Source organism: Neurospora tetrasperma, assembly GCF_000213175.1.
Source record: "Neurospora tetrasperma FGSC 2508 unplaced genomic scaffold NEUTE1scaffold_1, whole genome shotgun sequence".
NCBI classification, from domain to species: Eukaryota; Fungi; Ascomycota; class Sordariomycetes; order Sordariales; family Sordariaceae; genus Neurospora; species Neurospora tetrasperma.
The window spans coordinates 3,655,951-3,675,260 of record NW_009799099.1 but is presented as its reverse complement, the minus strand read 5'-3'; the positions used below and the strand labels follow the sequence as shown (position 1 = coordinate 3,675,260).

Genomic DNA, 19,310 nt, shown 5'->3' with positions numbered 1-19,310 from the left:
TAGGGGCTTACGTGAGTATACCAAGACCTTCAGGACACTGCCTCATTGTTCCACGCCGAGACACACTCACGAAAAACCAATGCCCAGCAGCTTCTGATCCCTCCCTGCTCATACTGGCAACATCAGAGTTCAATCCGGGATTCCATCACCACCAGTCTAAGGCCAAGCTGACAAACTCGATCATTACAAATATCGGTTCCATGCCCTTCTTCTCCTCCACAGTCGGTAGTAAAACTTTAGTGTCCGGCACCGGTAAATAGGCCGTGATTCCGGCCAGAGTCGCTCAGAGCGTTACCAGGACCAGGAATAGTGAGTGACTTACTTGGTACTCATCAGATCATGCGACTTCCATGCCATGGCAGTGATAAGGGAGCGACAACTGATGGTATGCCATCAAAGCCACTACAAGCATACCGTTGCACCAGAGGTGAAGGTGTTCATCCCCCTAGACAGAAGACCTTACTCCCTTTTCCCGGTCCTCACGCCCATCCCGTCTCTCCCGTCTTCCCAGTCACTGCCCCTCGCTTCTTCGTGCCTTCGTGCCATGTGTCAAACCGCGAGTATCCTTGACATCCAAGCCGACATGCTGTCGAGGAGTCGTACCGCGTACGTATCGCTACTTTGAGTACACTCTCCGTTTTCGATCTCTGTACCGGCACTTCCCGTGTTTCGCTGCTGTCACGTCATGGACACCCCCCCCCTTCCCCCGTCGATGCCGTCTCACCCCTGGGTGTTCCTTTGCTCGTATCGGTACTTCCTCTGTTGAACTCCAGCCCGTAGGTACCGGTACCTTCTTGATGGCTACCCTACCATGTGTCTACCATCCCATTCACACTCATCCTGACCCTGTACACAGTCCCCCCCCAAGTTCCCCTGCTTCCCTCCTCCTTCCTAGTTGATCTTGCGCTTCCGTTTCTGAACAAGCCCTGGACATCCTTGAGCAGTGTGTAGAACAAGGAAGTGAGTTTCCAACAGACCTACCGGCACACTGTATTATGTCGCACTCCCACACTACACTACCTCACTACCGTTTTTGAGCACGCGGTTGCAAAAACTTTGATCGAAATCGGACCGGATTCGAGGGTGGATGTGGATTACCGGACATCCATGTCTGTCTTGCCCGTCGTCCTGTTGAGCATGCGCATCAGCGATGTGTGGCGGAGCGGTAGCAGAGAAACGCAATGACTGCGTGAGAGGAAGGAAGCATCATGATGTCCAACTTGGATATCAATCAGTTAAGGAGAAAGCCTCCAAACCGAATCGATGCCGGACTATAACATCGCCCCCCGCCCAATGGTAAGACTCTCGGAATCCTATAGATGAGATACTATGATGAGATGGCAGGTGGTTCCAAGGGAGAGGAGAGAAAAAAACAGTACACATACGACCACTTTTTTTTCGGTAAGCCCGTGTGTAGTCTTTTCTTGGAACCACTTTGATGGGTAGGTAAGGAAAACCCATGGGCCAGGTAGCTGACTGACGATCGCTAACCACACAGTGCCCTGTACAGAAACAGTGAAGTTTTGCTTGTGATGATTCGTGCTCGGTACATTTACAAGGGGGTTCTATTTGGCTCGCAACCACAGTAGACGTCCCACCGCATCGCACCGTCGACTTCAACGGCACGGCATATTCCGTATATGCTGAATACCTGCTAAACGGAGACATCTCCGTCCTTTCTCCCTTGCGCGATATACAATACCGGGCAAAATCCCCCCCCATGTTCATTTTCCATCAGGTAAGTCTTGGTTTTGCCACTCCAACCCTAGCTGACCAATCGAAGTGCGTAGACGGGTGTTAGGCCAGGGGGCCAAGTAACGGTCCAGGATTCGGCGTACCAAGGCTTTGGTAATGGTAGCAGAGAAAAGTAGGATTTGAGACTCTGATTCGCATGATCGTTAAATGTGGTGACCGCCAGGAACAATTTTGATCGCACTGTCTCCCCGCACGTAAGCAAAGTTCACTGATATATTGTTCACACTTACAGACACGACCGAAAAGTCCGGATGCGAGATATAATACTCGCTTGGGTCAAGTTGCGCCTTTTATTAGATCTTCCTGTGTTATGTCCGTTTTCTTCATGTCTTCGTCAAGCACCCAGCGCCTCAATTGAGATAAAAGGGCGCCGAGGCTTGTATATCTCCTTTTCCTTCACATCGTTCCTTGTCCCAACTCATCCCACCGGGAAGAAGGTGGGCTATACACCTGCCAGTTGCAAAAGAAACCGAGCACAAAAAGCCTCAACGGTCTACTGAAGGTGACAAAGCAGCTTCCCACTTTCAAGGGTATCAGAAGCCAAACGTGGTGTGAGAAGTACACTAGAATTGATCTGTTAAAGCGTCGACTGTCAGCTTTTTGGTCGTCCAAATATCAATAGCCTGCCCAATAGAGGCAAGTGCCTGACGGAAGACAAGTGTTCAGCCGGCGGGAGGAAGGAAAAAAGGAGCGAACTCACCCAAAGTCATGCTCATGCTGACATCCGTGTTCTCCACCATCTTGGTGAACTCCTCAAAGCTGATCTTGCCGTCCTTGTCCAAATCCGCCTCCATGATCGTCTTGTCGACAATCTGTTGCAGCTGTTGGTCCTTAAGGTTGCTGCCCACCATCATCTTCAGCACGATAAACAGCTCGCCGTTGCTGATGTAGCCGTCACGGTCAATGTCGTACACCTTGAAAGCGAACCGCAGCTTCTGCTCCTTGTTGCCCTTGCTCGAGAAGGCGCTTAAACCGGATACGAACTCTTGAAAGTCGACGTCGCCACCACCGTCTTCGTCGAAGATGGCAATCATTCTGCAAAACACCCAAGTCGGAAACCGTTAGTCGCCAGTCTTCACTCTAGATGATGTCGCATATTGTGCCCAGACAGCATTTCCACGCGGAGAAAGCCAGAGGTATGCGATATACTGACATGAGCAAGGGTAGGTATAGAGGTAGAATATAACGAACCTTGTAGCCAGAGGATTTGTCGATATTTGCGGTAGGCTCAAGAACTCTTCGCGCTCGATGGTACCGGAATTATCCTGTTAAACCAGATCCCGCCCGGTTAGCCAGTTATTCCAACAACAAGACCATCGTCTTGGCCGTTCGACTTCTGCCTTCGCTGGCTTGCGACAACAGTTAAGCTGGACAAGATCGCAGGACGAGAATGAATGTGCAGAAACATGCCTTGTCCAACTTCATAAACCTCTTGCGCAAGCGGTCAACCTCTTCCCTGTCGACTGTAAAAAAAAGGTGTGTTAGTAAAGTGATCTGAACAAGAGCTTGCGAGAAAGGCGCATAGCGCTTGATGATGTAAAGCAGCATGCAATGTGCATCTCCATATCTCTGTGACTTCGTCGTAGAAGAGAGTAACAATTTTGCACCGCTGTCGATGCGACAAAGTTCAGGACATAACGAAGAGTGTAGAGGGTTTCAGGCTTCAACATGTCGCCGAGCGAAACGTACAGTTGGATCCCTGGACAATGTTGTCCAGGACGGAGCTGGTGGTGTTGCCCATGGTTGCTGCTTGTGTTGTGTATTGCTGGACTCTTTCGACCGATGGATATCTGTATTATTGGGTATCAAAGTGCACGGTGGTGTACAAATCGCCGTGCTGAATCGTTGACAAGTTCTCGTTTTGTTCTGTTTCCTTTCCACCGCTGGTTGTCGTGCTCGTGATGATAGTAATGTGCCCGTGCCAAAAGATGCGACGTGATGCGACGCTGAAGCGATAGAATACGAATGGGTCGTGTCGGTAGTCGTCGTTAGGTACTTTGGCAAGAAGTTCGGGCGCTGGGTGTTGGGTTAACACTTGAGCAGCAAAGGAAAAAAGTGTGAGGCAGGAGGTATTCACTGGTTGGAGGAATTAGGGGTCGACTCCGGGTCGATAAGGGTCTGGACAAGGCAGGAATAAGGCTGAGATGGGATGCCACCAGTGGTGGTTGACAAGTGGTCAAGGTCCAGGTAGCTCGGGCTATCACTAGTCCATAGCTGCAGTGCGGCGCTCGATTGCCTCACCGAACAGCGGGGGCCTCCCATTCACGAGCACTCCTGGGCTGACACCAGCAGAGCAGCAGCCCGCCGCGGCCACTGTCGTCCCGCAGTCGGCAGGTCCCCTCTTCGGTTTGGCGGTCACAGACTGGAACGGAGGCAAAAGAGGGAGAGGCGGGCCGCGGCCTTTGGCTCGGCTGGGCAGGCGGACAGCGGGGGCAGGCACGAGGATCTATGCCGTGGATGGTGGGGTAAAAAGTGGGATGCACGGGCCACTTCTCCTCCTCATCTCGTATCAGCCCATTGATTGATTCATTTCAACACGCTGCCCCTTTCGACGGTCAGGGTTGATGTCTGTTGGAACTGTTCGCGTGCCTCCTCGTTGAAACCAAACCAACCATTGACCGTTTTAGGAATTCTAAAAGGAATGCATCGCATGTGCTGCTGCGCAAATGATTTGCACCTCGGAATCCATCTTTATTTGGCTGCGGTGCACCGGTAACAGTCAAATGCCCAAATCTCCAGATAGTCACAAGTTGTCGTTGAATATTAAATGCGATATCAACGACATGGAGAGGAAGTGGTGCAGGATATCAGTCTTTATTTGTAGTATCCAACTTGGGTGTTGTCAGGTTGAGCACTGAATGCCCTAAGTTCAAGGAGTCCATGACGACCAGCAAATGCTTGCTTGCATCGTCATTCCACCAAGAGCCAAAGGGTTCTGATAGTAAGATTGAAAACAAGCAAAAACAGGTAACAAAATAGTAGAATCGCTGTGGCCGCGGTGTATCTCTGTAAGATTGCACGCCAATCCTTACCTTACATGACGATATTGCTCTTATCGGAGCGGGCTGGCACTGCCTTGGGCTCCAGTTGGCAGCTTGGCTTCTCAGGCGGGCAGTCGAGGTTGGAGTCTTCGGATCGGGTTCCTTGGAGGCGCGCCCGCGCTTCCAACTTTCAAACAGTGCAGTGGCCACTGGCAGTGGTGGTTGACTGGTTCGTTGCGAGTGGACGCGCAGACCATGGACGGCCCGGGCAGTGGGCACCACGCTTACGTTCCCTCCCTGAAAAGCCAGCAAAGCCAGCGCGACCAGCAAAACTTCGCCCAAAACCACCCCATTCAACCCCTCCCCCCGCCATTCAGGCTTCGCAAGAGCAGAAGCCCAGCCAATCGCCAAGACCGTGCATTGGCCGTCGAATCCGCCGCCAAAACAGCAAAATCTGCGCCGAAACCTCAACGACACTCCATCAAGGGACCAGATTTTGCCCATCAAAATATCACCCGCGACGCGAGTTTTCCATCAAAAAACTCGACGGTTCGATTTCGCATGCAATCCCGCATGAGATAAAAAAAATTTCGTCGGGGTTTCCCCAGGCCTTTCTGCCGCAATTGCCCACACCTTCACCATGGCGACCCGCAAGGTTCGGTACAAGAAACTGAGTGTCAAAACACAACTTGCGGTGCTCAGGGAGGATCAAATTGAAGCCTCCGAATATGAATCACTCACTTCCGAAAACCAAATAGCCACCGGTGTCGAACAGGCCGAGGAAAATGTGAGTTAAACACCTATGTCCGATTGATCGCGACCGGGGTCACGTGCACGTGCACGTGCCACCCGTCTGCCGCGCCTCCATCACGCCTCCATCACCAACTTACCTTACCTTCCATGCACACAGCCATGCATGTCACCGGTGCTGACCTTACCCTTTCTGTAACTAGGAATACCATCTTCAAGCTGTGCTCAAGGGGGCAGGAGTCGCCGCCGACCAGGAAATTCCTGTCCCCCCTCCACAGCAGAGTGAACTGGATTACGACCAGTTCTACCCTCAAAAGGTGGCCAAGACATCCACGTATATCCGTTTTTCCCAAACGGTAGAAGAATGCATCAGTTGCATGTATGACATGACCGAGGATGATGAGACGTTCCTCAAGTCCTACAACCTGAAACTGACCCCGTCCGCTCGTCTCTCCGAAGATGATTTTGAGAGGATCATGGACGTGTATGAGGACATGGCGGCAAACATAACGCCGTTCTCGGCCATAGACCAGACAGTGCCGTCTTATCAGGAGATGTTGCGAGGACTGGAGCCATTAGACAGCACAAAAGTCATGGTTCATGCCAAGCAGATATACGAGTACTGGAAGTCGCGCCGCGAAATCAGCAAAAACCGACCGCTCAACCCTACACTGAAATTCGAGACACATGCGGAAAGCGACGAGCTTGATCCCTACGTCTGCTTTCGCCGAAGAGAGATTCGTCAAACTCGCAAAACGAGGGCAAGAGATGTGCAGAGTGCGGACAAACTCAAGCGGCTGCGGAAGGAGCTGGAGGAAGGTCGTCAACTCATCCTGGCAGCCCACAACCGGGAATTACTCAAGGCAGATATGCTCAAGGTAGAGCGAGCCATCTTCGATCAACGAGCCATCATCAAGGAGCAAAAACTCCGACTAGGCATCAGGACGGGCGACGAGGATCTAGTAAACCAAAAGGTTAGTCAAACGGCAAGACGTGCAAGACTTACATCAGCCAACGCTAACGCTTCACAACAGCCGCAAAAGAGGAAGGCTCCGGAGGCACCCTCAGCTCAAAGACCCCCTCCACCTCCCCAGATCCGTATGCCTGTGCGCCCCGATGGCCGTCCCGCAGAGTCAGATCTTGTCCAACTCTCAGATCGCCTTGCCGAGAAGAATGCGGAGCTCATCATCGAGATCGAGAAGAAGATTCAGAACCACATCGACTGGAACAAGAACTATGTCGATCTCACTGGCAAGCCGCTGTCTCCCGTTCAGGGCCCAAGACAAGATTTGGGCTTCAGACCTGCCAAGACGCAGTATCTCATGACGCCACCAGCGTCTGCATCCTCAGGATCCATGGATGAGCCCACCCCGATGGATCTTGATAAGCCCAAACCCAACCCACCACCACCAGTAAAATTCAGGGGCGTTGCCCAGGACGAACAGTCATTGGCGCATCCACCCTCATATCGTCGTCGTATCGGCCGGTTGAACAGGTTGTGGATCGACCGTCGTGGTTTACCTAGTCCAGCCCGAGACCTCAGTGAAGAACAGTCCGATCGCTGGAAGTATGATCAGTCCTCTGATGACGAGGACGACGCGCCGGTGTATATGCTGGACCCCTTTGATACAAAGGCATTGAGGTACCGTGCTTCAATACCACTCCAGACGGTCACAAGACCACCCCCACCGGTTATCAACCGGCAGTTCATCCCTCCGGGCGCCGTCCCACAACAGCTTGCCCAATCTTCTTTTGCTCCGGGACAACCACAACCGCAATCACAACCTCAACCAAATCAATCACAATCTCTCCCTCTACCTCAACCACAACAACCAGTAGCACAGCCACAGCCGCAACCGCAGCCCCAGGCTCAACCGGTGTCATAAAATTGGCGTTTGTAGGAGTGTTGTGTTGTCATCTTTTTTAGATATCGTTTGGCTTTTTTCGCGGGCTGGTGGTCGAGCAGCCGAATAAACTTCGGAAGACCACTGCTGTGTATACCCCTCAACTCTCGATTGATGCATTTAGCGATATGGGGCCAGGGCTAAAGAGAAGGATCTGGCCGGGGCGAGGCGTTTGGGTTGCGGCTTTTGTGTAGGTTTGGCGAAGTGGGGAACGACTCATGTATATATGTAAACAAGTAGTCGTACCGATATCGTGTAGATGGCGGCGGATAGCTGAGACACGCGAGATGCTGTGCAGCGACAACAGTAATGAGATACCAAAGCAGTAAAATACCACTTCTGGCTCCCATCAGTTGCTTCACGCGGTGTTGTATTGTGCAGTGTGACTGAACCACGAAAGTGGCTATGGCCATCAAGCGTGGAGGCTGGTCTCGATATCTGTCAAGGCATCTTTGCTTCTGGAAAGCCTGGAGGGCGACCGAAGCCTTATAGACCGGGTGCGTCCGGGAGGTTGTTGCCAGGGGAAAGCAGAAATGATCTCAGAGATGTTCCGAGCGTTTGGTCATCGGCAGCCCCGAAACAAGTGCTGCGAGCGTATGCATGTGCCACATTTGGGCTTAGGTAACACGCGGTGCTGCCCTGGGCCGATGTGCGAATTGGTCGGAGGTGTGCGAGAATTTGCGAACCGGGTGGGCCAATAGGAAACCAGCAATCGAGCTGCGGTCCGACACAAGACGCTTCACAAGAAGACAGGAAGTTGGGAGGACGACAAAAGTGTCGAGAGAGAGAAAAAAGTGTTCCCTCGCGCCCCTGGTAGACCGGGTCGCTGCTTAGCGTAGAGACGGGGGTCGCCCCTTTGGCTTTCGGAGCGACCGTGCAGCGTGCTTGGTGATAAAAGAGTGGGGACGCCTCAAAGGAAGAGGTCTCGCGAGGTACGTAAGTGGAAAAAAAAAGCTGAGAAAGAGAAAACTCGAGGAAAGAAAAATTGACCGGCGGTTTCGATATCGATGCTGGCTTGGAGGTCGAGTCTTCCGTTGCCAGGCTTCGGAGTCGAGACCGCTGCTCCTTTTGGTGCAGGACCCTGGCTTCTCGCAGAACTGCTGATCGCCGGTTTCCCGGAACAGAAGATGCCTTGCAAAAAGAGACATTCTGATCCGGTAATCCGTGATTTTAATGTTGATATGGGTGTCAACTCAAGCTGGAGAATTCGAGGGCGCTCTAGGGTGGGATCACCAAGCCGCAATGGCTGGCTGGCTGGCTGACTGGAGGCCAGCTTTGCTGACTTGGTGGCGAGGTTCGTGATTTTGAACCATGAAGCCAGCAGCCCACAACAGCATTTCCCAAAGACTTGGAAAGGCGGAAGAAGAAGAAGCGATGTCCAAAGAAGGTGGAAGACAGAATGGAGGTGTCAAGTGAACAGCTTTCCATGGGTGGTTGGTGGTCCTGTGGTGCAGAGTTCTGGTCAGCCTAGGTTCACCCACAACGGTACCGGACATATCAAGCCCACATCAGACGGGTTGTGCGAGACAAAAAGATGGCCAAAGCAGCACTCTGAAGTCAGACGAACGAGGGAAACACACCTCAAGAGGGAATATGGGTATCTCCATCCCCATAGACTTGGGGCGGTGCTGAATTCACGGCCTCCAATCCGGTCCAGATGGTCCCGTGAGCTCGGAAGCTTGCAAGAACCGAACAAGAAGAAGCCCGGCCATGTTCTGCCGAAGAAATGGCGGGCAAAGGATGGTGAAGACGAGGAAGAAGTCGACTGGGCTGTTGAAAGAGGCAGGTCAGGCCGTGCGGTTGGGAGGTTTGGGTTTGGCGGCAACGAGGTGAGGTGTTGGGTGATACAGGCTCGGAGGATGGAAGATGGTTGGACGGCTGCGGACTCTCGCTTGGCTGGGAGAATTGATTCTCGGTGCAGTGGGGTCCCGTGCAGAGAGCCCCAAGCCCAGGCTCGGCAGACCCCGAACTTCTCGGAGCCTTTTTGCGCATCCACAGAGCAAGTCAAAACACGTAAGCTCATCTGCACATTCTTGTTGCAATGGAACTGTTGGATCAGCTCATGGTAAAGCTAGAAATAATCAAACGTCTAGTGTCTTTTACACAACTCATGCGCCTATGGTCACAGTTTGCGCCGTTGCGGCTATATGTGGATAGAAATCGTTGCTACTACTAGCGCACGAGCCACGCTACGTGCCTGCCTTACATAACATTGCATTGCGCATCCAAAGCAACATAAAGTCCCACTCGACTGTGCACAAGCGGCTGCGGGGACCCACATTTCCTTGAACCCCTCATCGACTCCATGGAAGGCTCTGACGAAATCCCATTGCTGATTCCCATGGCGAGGCCGTTCCCTTGTTTTGAGAGGAAGAACGGGCGAGAATGGCTTTAAAGCATCGTTGCAAGTAATGAAGATGTCGACCGGTTTCAGGAGACGGGATACCGGCCCGCTGGGGGAATAAGTATGTACATCCTCTTTCATCTCGATCTCGAGTTTCGTCACCTTGATCACTACGGCGCGCCTAGCCTATTCACAGACGCGATCAAATTTTCCCCACTCTAAAAAGGTGCCCCTCCATTATCACTTTCTCCATCTGACATCTGGCATTGGATTTGGCACTGACAACATCCATCCATCCTACCTATTCAGTACGCGACGCGACGCCTATCAACAACCAAAGGATATCAAGGTCCTCGATAAACATCCCCAACGAAATATCCATGCGAGTTATCTGATACGAAGCAAACGGCTCCCGATTCACCAAGTAACCGAAACCCTCCCCCTCCCTCGCTCTATCCAACAAAGCCCCAACAGCCAACAATGCCCGACGCCAAAGGCCGCCGCATCGCTCTCGGATGCGAAGGCTCCGCCAACAAGCTCGGCATCGGCATCATCGCGCACGACCCCATTACCGGTGAAGCGCTTGTCCTGTCCAACGTGCGCGACACCTTCGTCTCTCCTCCCGGCACCGGTTTCCTTCCCAAGGACACAGCCCGACACCACCGTGCCTACTTTGTGCGCGTAGCCAAGAAGGCGCTCGCCTTATCGGGGGTCTCCATCTCCGAAATCGACTGCATCTGCTACACCAAGGGACCCGGGATGGGCGGGCCCCTAACGTCGGTGGCCGTGGGCGCCCGCACCCTCGCGCTGCTGTGGGGTAAAGAATTGGTGGGCGTGAACCACTGTGTCGGGCATATCGAGATGGGGCGGGCGATAACGGGGGCGTCGAACCCGGTGGTGCTGTACGTGAGCGGGGGTAATACGCAGGTGATTGCGTACGCGGAGCAGCGGTACCGTATCTTCGGCGAGACGCTGGATATTGCAGTGGGCAACTGCCTGGACCGGTTCGCGCGCACGCTGGAGATCAGCAACGACCCGGCGCCCGGGTACAATATTGAGCAGCTGGCCAAGCAAGGAGGGCGAGTCTTGTTGGACTTGCCGTATGCGGTCAAGGGAATGGATTGTTCGTTCAGCGGAATCCTGGGGCGGGCAGATGACTTGGCGGCGCAGATGAAGGCGGGCGAGCCGGGCCCCGACGGCGAACCGTTTACACCCGCAGATCTGTGCTTCAGCTTGCAGGAGACGGTATTTGCCATGCTTGTCGAGATCACCGAGCGGGCTATGGCGCACGTCGGTAGCAACCAGGTTCTTATTGTTGGCGGTGTCGGTTGCAACGAGCGGCTACAGGAGATGATGGGCGCGATGGCAGCGGAGCGAGGCGGAAGTGTCTACGCCACCGACGAACGGTTCTGCATCGACAACGGCATCATGATTGCTCATGCTGGTCTATTGGCCTACGAGACGGGCTTCCGGACGCCGCTTGATGAAAGCACATGTACACAACGCTTCAGAACCGATGAAGTCTTCGTCAAGTGGAGGGACTAATGACAAGGAAAGAGACGAAGATGAAGATGACCATTACGACGATACCCCCAAATCCCATAACCTTTACTCTATCCACGGCAGCCACTCTATATGCGCCTCTCGTTGTTCCTCAGTGCCTCCTTTAATAGAGCAGGATGCCCGTGGACAGCTCGCTGACAACAGTTTGCGCCCGCTTCCATAAAGTGTCCTCGTCATCGCTACAGCGTCTTATAGACATTACTTGTAGACATATCTAGAATAGGTCACACTGGGCGGTTCATAATGCACCGCTATTCTACTCATGACTTGCGCTGTTCGTCTAGTGTGGTAGCCACCAGCCAACTGGTACCCAGCTCTGACTACTAGCATTCCAAACTCAGATGCCCTCTGTCGTTGTTGGCTTGTACATGATTGTCGTCACATACTGTACAGTCCGTTAGCATTAACGACTATGTGCAAAAAGATGCGGCTACGAAATATGGGGAGACGAACCTTGTTCTTATATCTCGTCGTGGCCGACACAGCCAGAATATTATTCTTAATACTGCTAGTAGCTAGATGGTTAAGAACGGTATGGTTGGGCATGTTCAGAACGCTGTTGTCATCTTTAATCAAGGTGGCCGCGTTGAGGATGGGCTTGCCGAGGAAGCCAGGAAGCGCAGGCGGCGTTGGGAGTTTCTCGATGGCGTTGACAGCACTCAGGTAAGGTGGACTTTCCTCGGGTGCATCGAAGTCGAGTAGATATTGCGGGATCTTGTTCTCGAACAGCTCCGCCGGAGGGACAGGTCGGTCCCTAGGTGCCTTGCTTTCCTCCGTCTCGGACGCGGAGGTCTTGGGCTCCGTAGGTTGCTGGGAATCCTTGGCGGCGCTTGCAGCAGCTGCCTGGGCAGCGGTGCGCCCCACATCATCAGGGCTGACCTCGATGTAGTTGACCAGGTTGTTGCCAAAGTCTACCGTGGTCGGCAAGTCTGGCGAGGTCTGCATCTGCCCGTCAACCAGAAAGCGAACGTGATGTGTGCCCGGCAGGATATTGATGATAGCAGCGAATACACCCGGTCGGCCCTCACTGTTTGGCGAGTAGCGGTGTCAGCAAGGCCCCATCCATAATGGGAGCGAAAGTGGCCGGGATGTAGAAAGTACTTACACCGGGTGTAATCGTGTCTTCCTGTTCCACTGGAAAATAGTGCCTGTCACGTAAACCTTCTCGCCGCCACGGAGCCATTCGAGCCTGGTGGGGACAGTCGGTCTAGTCTTGTCCACCCGTAGCTCCTCCGTGTCTTCTTCGTCCAGAGTTGAGCTGTTACTCAAGTTGGAAGAGCGTCTGGTGAGCGCGGTGAAAGTGTCGGCATCCTCGAGTGGGACCCCAATGTCGGTCGGGGCAATGATAGGTGATCCGGGTGTGTGGACCTCTTCCTCGATCGGCAGAGGTAGTCGCGGCGGCCTGGTCAGGTACGAGACATCTTGCAGACTGCTCAGCTGCATAGCCGCAGTCTCAAAGGCATCCGATCTCTCTGATAGCGGTGATCGCACCGGCGACCTAGGTGAGCACGACGAGGCGTGGCAGGGTGCGGGCACGGCTACAGGTTTCGCGGGCTCATGGCTGTCTTCGGGTCTCGGCTGTCTTACTTCGACAGGTTTGGTAGGGGTGGCAGAGCTGGTAGGCACCGACGAGCCCGGCGAGCCGCTCTGAGAAGGTGGCATTCGCGAGTGCAGCGACTTGGGACGAGCGGTGGTTGAGGGCGGCTGGACGGCGGTGCCCTGGGCCTGGGTCAAGGAGGGCTCAGGAGGGGCAGCGACTCGCTGATTTGGGACCGGTATAGGGTGCTTGGTATCGCGCTTCACTGCTCTGGCAGAGTCATTTTGGATGGAAGCCAGCGACTGGTGCTGAGACTGCGATTGAGAGGAGGAGGAGGAGGATTGCGGATTCGGGGTCTTGGAGTCTCTGGAGGTGGAGGGGTTGTTCCCCATTTTCCCTAGCTCGATCGCTGGCGCTGATGACGGGATGGGGTCGCCGTGGTGGTCGGTTCGGTCGAACGGGGTCGCAGGTGGTTCGCTGCTACCGCGGTCTGCTGCTGTTACTGCTACACCTGTTCAACAATGCGTCCACCGGGTGCAATCAATTCATCTTCCACTCTCCGGGGTAATTGGCCGAGTTCGGATAGAAGGTGGTTTGACAGTCGAGGGGCTTTGCATGCTACGCCAGCGCTGGTCGTGGCTGTGGTTGTGGTTTTCGGGAATTCGAACGACGTTTGTCAGGTGTCGTGTCGTAATAGATTTGGAGCAGGCAATATCGCAGCAAACTGGAAGATGTGATGATTCGAGTCGTGTCGAATCGAGGATGCGCGAAACAAGTGGAAGAAGTGGAAGTCGAGAGAATGACGGGTAGAGAGCTCAGTTCAGTTATCAGAGTATCACTGCAGCAGTTGACTGTCCTCCCTTGGGCCAAAAAGACAGCTGCCATCCACCTGGTTGCTCGATAAGAAGCGGGCGACCACTGGCAACTGAATGGAACTCGGATGCAACGCCCCGGACTCGGCGAACAGAGTTGAACTGTGGATGAGTGTGAGACGGCGCCCAGCCCAACTGCACGGCAGTGTCTCCACTGTCCACCTCCAGGCATCGGCCCCAGCTTCGGCCCCCACCTTTCCCACATTCTCTCCTGCTTCTCTAGCTCCTGGACCGTGCCCCCCTTGCATGTCAACTCCTGGCCCGCTGTAAGACCTGGAGCTTGCGCTGGCGCGACGCGGCAGGCAAGAGAGGCGGCCGATCTTCTTTCCAAAGAACAGCTTATCGATGTTCACATGCATTCCTCCAAGTAACATTACCCTCCTCCGTCAAGTGTCCTTTTCCAGTAATAATTCACTCGCTCAGCTATTCATAAACGAGTGAGTTACCGGTTTCCGCCTGCAAAGTTACCAGTAACATCGCCATCCCTACAACTCTACCAAAAATGTCGGAGAACTACGTCGCCCCCGGCCAGCAGCGCTACCTTCGTGCCTGCATGGTCTGCTCTATCGTCATGACCTATGCTGTAAGTCGAGCTGCCCTTCCTCGTTTCTAGCCACTCTATAGCCGACAAGTTTCTGACCTTCTGTGTTTTTGTCATAGCGCTTCCGTGACGAAGGATGCCCCAACTGCGAAGACTTCCTCCATCTCCAGGGCTCGCCGGATCAGATCGACAGCTGCACGTCGCAAGTCTTTGAAGGAATCATCACCATTGCCAACCCGCAGAAGTCGTGGGTGGCGAAGTGGCAGAGGCTGGACGGTTATGTGAAGGGTGTATACGCGACCAAGGTGTCGGGCCAGTTGCCGGATGATGTGCGCACCACGTTGGAGGATGACGGCATCCAGTATATCCCGTAAGTTTCCTGCTTACACCTATGTGGTCTGGCGAAGCAGGCTATGATCGTTGGGTTTTCGGGGCACAGCCAGCAACTAACTTTGAGCAGGCGCGATGGCAGTGCGACGGAAGCGGACTAGAAACTCGAAGCTGTGATGCAAGAAGCCGATAAGGAATAGGGCGGATAAAAAAGCAGGAAAGAGAATCGACAAGTAAGAAGAAGGATCGATAATTGATCGTCCACAGACAACCCAGGAGCGGAATGTGGAATGCCTGTTAAAGAGAAGGCAACAGGAGTTCAAGGCGTTAAGGCTGGTTTAAAGGGCGTGGTCTAGACAGCAGGAGAGCGGCCATTTTGGGTTTTGCATGATCAACCCAGGGCTATAATTACACACTGCAGCGAATTACGACAAGCATACGAATGAGTTTATCACTACCTAACCTATATGGAAGAGTTATTCATCAGCTACGGATCCCTTTTACGAAAACCCCAATGCAATATGGTATCTTTTTTTAAACACTTCCCTTAACACCGAAAACGCCCCTATAACATGTGCCAAAATATTGCCAAACCCGGAGATAGCATAACCTTTGACCAGTTACCCACGTGAGACTCCACAGTAAGTTAAAACTGAAAGCGTGGCTTCTTGTTGGGAAAGTTCCCACCCTTCTCCTCGCGAGCCCTCTTGCGCTCCAACTCCTCCTTCATTATCCTCTCGGCCTCGCTCATCTTCTTGGGCGGAGCAGCCATAACCTTCTTGGGGGCCCCAGCAAACGCATTCTTGAAGACGTTCTTCGGTTGGGGCTTCATACCGAACTTCATTGATACCGGCTTCGTAGCGGGAGCAGCGGCAGCAGCAGGACCAGCAGGACCAGCAGTCGAGTCAACCGCGGGTTTGCTTTCTTCTGCCGTCGTCTTGGCGGCGGCCTCCTCGCCCTTTGAACTTGCTTCCACCTTGACCTGCTCAGAGCTTACACCGTCCGTCGTCGTCGTCGTCGTCGAAGGTGGCGTCACGGTATCCTTCTTCTCCTCCGCAGCAGCAGGAATCGATCCGTCTCCAGCACCCGGTGTTGACATCGCCGTCGCCAATGTCGAACCCTTCTCACCCTCACCCGACCCCGACCCGGGTTCCTCTTTCTTTGTTGTGGCCGATTTTCCAAAACTCAATTTAATCTTCTCCCCCTCCCTCCTCTTCAACTCCTTCCTCTCCTCCTCCTCCGCATCAAAGCTAACCCCCCTTGCCTCGGCATCCTTTTGCGCCCTCTTGATTTGCTCCCTCAAAGCCCTCTGCTCCCTCTCCTCATCCCCCTTATCCATCATCTCCTTCCTCCTGACCTTCTCCCTCCTCTCCATCGCCTCCGGAGAATCATCAATCCACGCCACAAACAACCCCTCCCCTTCCTTCTCCTCCACCCTACACACCCCTTCCCTGCCCAAAAACTTTGCAAACTCCGTGAGGGAATGCCATTTCGTCGCGTTGAGATGCACATGGTTCTTGCGCGCAATGACCTCCTGGTAGAACTTGTTGATGTGGATCTCCTTCTCGCCATGGCTGGTTTTCAGCTGCGAGATGAAATCCTTGAGAAACTGCTCGGAAAAGGTGTCTTGCACGCCCTTGAAGTTGGCGCCCGCCTCGAGCGCCTTGGCCGTGTGCGAGGGCGACTGGCAGTGCATCTTGTACCCGTTCTCGTCGCGGCAGGATTTCTCGCACAGTTGGCAGTACCAGCGGAGCCGGTTGAGGCCGCGGGATTTCATCTTGTTGGCCAGATATTTGGCGGAGCCGACTTCTGCTTTGGGCATCGTGAATGGGTATTACGGACTCGCTGCGCGCGAGTCGGGCGGGTGGGAGGTGATTGGTGTATGTGTTTTGTTTTGTTTTCGGAGGGTGTCGCTCGGTACAGTACAGGACGATGCGGCGAATGACGGTTTGGAAGTTGAGTTGGGTCAAGGTTGGTTATGCGACGGAGATGGTGAGTTGTGTTGGTTGCCGACTCGAAGCAGAAATCGTTGTGTCTCGCTCTTCGACCTTGCGTTGTTGTTGTTGTTGTTGATGGAGAGTTGATGTTCTGGAACGGGTGAAGGTTCGAGTGCAGGCCCCGATTGCCAGCCGCCACACAAATGTTACATGCCGAATGCCAAGCATTTGGAGCGATCAGCCAACAACCCTAACCCAGACATGCTTCCCGTTTGGTCGAGGATCACCCCTTTTCGCTTTGTTTACACAAAGGAATCTGATTCCCAACGGGGTATTTTTGATGCTACGGATGACACTGTGCCTCGGAAATTGTGTTTCGGCCGCTTACGGAGAGGTCTGCCATACAACGGACTTGGTCTGCGCTGTGATAAGAGTACATGCCTGGCTTGCTCAAGGTTCATGCTCCTCTGTACTCTTCGATAACGCCTTTTTTTTTTGGTTTTCCCCTCGGACACTCCGGTTGACCAGGATCGCAATCCCCACTTTCACCTTTATGCAACAGGTATTTCTGGTTATCAATTGGTATTATGCTAATCGTTCACTCTCACGGTTACAATGACTGAGTTTCCTCGCACATTCGCACCTTCTTACGACCATGCTTCTTCATTTCTTGTAACGGATCCATCATCTGTCGACGATCTTTCAGCAGTATTTACACAGTTACAGTTGTGTTGACAGCGAACTACAGCTGACATGAGTATCCAAAAAACAGCCACCCATCAAACCGAGATTTCCCGCATCCACCCAAAAGCAATAAGACATCAAACGCAAAAAGCCACAAAAAAAAGACACCATCGGTCGAAACGGACGCGTTTGGGTATCAAATTGTCAAAAACAAAAGAACGCAATGAGTATATACAAGAAAAACCAGAACATGATTGAACTGTGAGTGAAATGACATATTAATGTCGTTGTATAAAGACCAAAGGCGATCGCTCTGTAACTCCAAAAAACCGCCAGATAGAAGAAAAGTTGCACTCAAACTCTCATGTCGAAAACGGCATGGTTTCTGATTCTCGGACGATAGTTATATGTCCCGTGTGATATAGAATGCCGTGGGTCCAATAAAGCGTATTAATCGGTATGGATAACAACAAAAGGCTGATATACGTAGTATATAGGCGATGATGTCATAATGCAAGATCGGCATCTGGGATTCGAAGTTGTTCGTGCTGCTCGGTGACTGACGCATTGAGCCAGGTTTCTGGAAGGTTCAGTCTGTTGGCATATCCCTGCGATGGGACGGTGCTTGGTCGCGCCTGGCTCCCGTGGTGATGAGCATCCTCAACGGCTTTCTCTCTGACATCTGGACTTGGGTCCTCCTTCCAGAGCGCTGCCGACAGGGTGGAAAGTAACCAATGCCGAGTTCTCTCGTTCATATCATCCCTGGCGGAGCTGTGACTGGTGCCTGGGCTTCTATTTGTTCGATCCTGGGTGTCCCCTGCGAGCCAGAATTCGATGTTCCGTGACCCTTGCTTCGAAGAGTATTATTCGACCCCAAACCGCGCTTCATCATTTTTCCGAGGACTGTGACGAGCTCACACGCGTCGTTAAACATGTCGTTGTCGATGCCTTCCGTCGCCTCATACACCTCCGAGATGGTTTCCTTTGCGAGTCTTCGGCTAGCCTCGGCATCGTGAACGCATTCGTATAGGAAGGCTGCGTATTCTGTCTTGACCGAAAGCCGTAGCGAATGTGATCCCCAAAGGTGCTGTTCCGCGAGCTGGATAGCTTCCTTGAAGCATTGCTGGGCCAGTGGTAGGTAGTCCCCGGGCTTCATGAGGAAGGCTGTTGGTGATTGCGGACCAAAACCTGGGGGTGGGCCAACGGGCCCCCCCTCAGATATCGACCTTGAAGCACCGTGATCGTATGTGTCATTGCCTTTTGCTACCCTTTTCCCCTTGTCGCTGGCATTCGCTACACTGCTTGTTGACTGGCCTTCCGGGGTGTTGGTTCCTATCGTCGTAACAGGTGGAGTGTTGTGAAACAAGACGATAATGTGATAGAATGAAGCTAGCAGCTTGTATGCTAGGATTTTGAGTTCGACATTCTTCTTTAGCGTTGCCGATGGCAGTACATATTGATCGAGCAGTAGTAACCCCTCCCGTGACAACCAGACGATGTGAAGATGAAGGTCTAATGGAGGATTTCCTGAGCTTCCGTCTTGTCGGCGCTGTTTTCGTGCGGTGATGAGCTGACTCGAGAGGTTTATCGAAAGTCCTAGAATCTTGAACAGGACAGAGGAAAGCAGGGGGTTTTCACTCTCGACTAGCCGGGCGAGCTTGCCAAGAAACTTTTGGTCGATCTCCGAGGAAGCCATGAAGTCAAGCGTTCGCAATCGATTCAACTGATCCTTTCCCTATAATGAATCTAGGCACCAAAAGTAATGAATCCAGCAGTCAAACTGACAGGAGTCGAATCGTGTCCAAAAATGAAAATGGTGGTGAACTCCTGCTGTTTGTCGACGAGTTGTCCGTTCGCTACCTCGGGGAGGCAAATTGGTCCAATGAAGATGATAAGTTAAACGAGAGACTGCCGAGATAAATTCGATTCGTGTGTTGCGTCAGTGGTGAATCCTTTGTTGGCCCCGGCACAAAATCTTGCATGGGGAAAGTTGGTGGATGAGCGCTGAGGTGAAGGAAGCACTTGGCTCAAGAGTTTCGGCGGAAGACTGTCAATCAGATATGTATAGTATTCGTGAAGCTGAAACTGGGCACTGTAGCTTTGTTTAGAACT

General features: G+C 53.0%; 8 protein-coding genes across 8 annotated transcripts; 4 read left to right on the top strand and 4 right to left on the bottom strand.

Annotated features, from left to right (window-relative positions):
• Window positions 1-2,002: 2,002 nt before the first annotated feature.
• Window positions 2,003-3,737, bottom strand: NEUTE1DRAFT_144368 (calcineurin subunit B; the record flags this gene model as incomplete). The annotated part of the gene is made up of 5 exons (XM_009849920.1): window positions 2,003-2,329; window positions 2,456-2,790; window positions 2,947-3,020; window positions 3,166-3,218; window positions 3,445-3,737. The coding sequence occupies 5 exons, from the start codon at window positions 3,494-3,496 to the stop codon at window positions 2,319-2,321; spliced, it is 525 nt and encodes a 174-aa protein (XP_009848222.1).
• A 1,639-nt stretch (window positions 3,738-5,376) lies between these two features.
• NEUTE1DRAFT_120141 (uncharacterized protein) lies at window positions 5,377-7,553 on the top strand (the record flags this gene model as incomplete). Its single annotated transcript, XM_009849919.1, has 3 exons — window positions 5,377-5,523; window positions 5,690-6,460; window positions 6,521-7,553. The coding sequence occupies 3 exons, from the start codon at window positions 5,377-5,379 to the stop codon at window positions 7,370-7,372; spliced, it is 1,770 nt and encodes a 589-aa protein (XP_009848221.1).
• Window positions 7,554-8,632: 1,079 nt separating this feature from the next.
• On the top strand, window positions 8,633-9,547 carry NEUTE1DRAFT_37451 (uncharacterized protein; the record flags this gene model as incomplete). The annotated part of the gene is made up of 4 exons (XM_009848890.1): window positions 8,633-8,684; window positions 8,903-9,219; window positions 9,312-9,403; window positions 9,484-9,547. 4 exons carry the CDS (start codon window positions 8,633-8,635, stop codon window positions 9,545-9,547), a joined length of 525 nt encoding a protein of 174 aa, XP_009847192.1.
• Window positions 9,548-10,166: 619 nt separating this feature from the next.
• On the top strand, window positions 10,167-11,279 carry NEUTE1DRAFT_76802 (uncharacterized protein; the record flags this gene model as incomplete). The annotated part of the gene is made up of 1 exon (XM_009849918.1): window positions 10,167-11,279. The coding sequence occupies one exon, from the start codon at window positions 10,215-10,217 to the stop codon at window positions 11,277-11,279; it is 1,065 nt and encodes a 354-aa protein (XP_009848220.1).
• Window positions 11,280-11,288: 9 nt separating this feature from the next.
• NEUTE1DRAFT_58114 (uncharacterized protein) lies at window positions 11,289-13,463 on the bottom strand (the record flags this gene model as incomplete). The annotated part of the gene is made up of 3 exons (XM_009849036.1): window positions 11,289-11,682; window positions 11,751-12,324; window positions 12,403-13,463. 3 exons carry the CDS (start codon window positions 13,224-13,226, stop codon window positions 11,635-11,637), a joined length of 1,446 nt encoding a protein of 481 aa, XP_009847338.1.
• A 657-nt stretch (window positions 13,464-14,120) lies between these two features.
• NEUTE1DRAFT_127799 (uncharacterized protein) lies at window positions 14,121-14,806 on the top strand (the record flags this gene model as incomplete). The annotated part of the gene is made up of 3 exons (XM_009849917.1): window positions 14,121-14,289; window positions 14,367-14,617; window positions 14,708-14,806. 3 exons carry the CDS (start codon window positions 14,209-14,211, stop codon window positions 14,736-14,738), a joined length of 363 nt encoding a protein of 120 aa, XP_009848219.1.
• Window positions 14,807-15,021: 215 nt separating this feature from the next.
• Window positions 15,022-16,399, bottom strand: NEUTE1DRAFT_58110 (uncharacterized protein; the record flags this gene model as incomplete). The annotated part of the gene is made up of 1 exon (XM_009849035.1): window positions 15,022-16,399. The coding sequence occupies one exon, from the start codon at window positions 16,397-16,399 to the stop codon at window positions 15,224-15,226; it is 1,176 nt and encodes a 391-aa protein (XP_009847337.1).
• Window positions 16,400-17,564: 1,165 nt separating this feature from the next.
• Window positions 17,565-18,894, bottom strand: NEUTE1DRAFT_120136 (uncharacterized protein; the record flags this gene model as incomplete). Its single annotated transcript, XM_009849916.1, has 2 exons — window positions 17,565-17,907; window positions 18,117-18,894. The coding sequence occupies 2 exons, from the start codon at window positions 18,892-18,894 to the stop codon at window positions 17,705-17,707; spliced, it is 981 nt and encodes a 326-aa protein (XP_009848218.1).
• Between the last annotated feature and the right edge of the window lie 416 nt (window positions 18,895-19,310).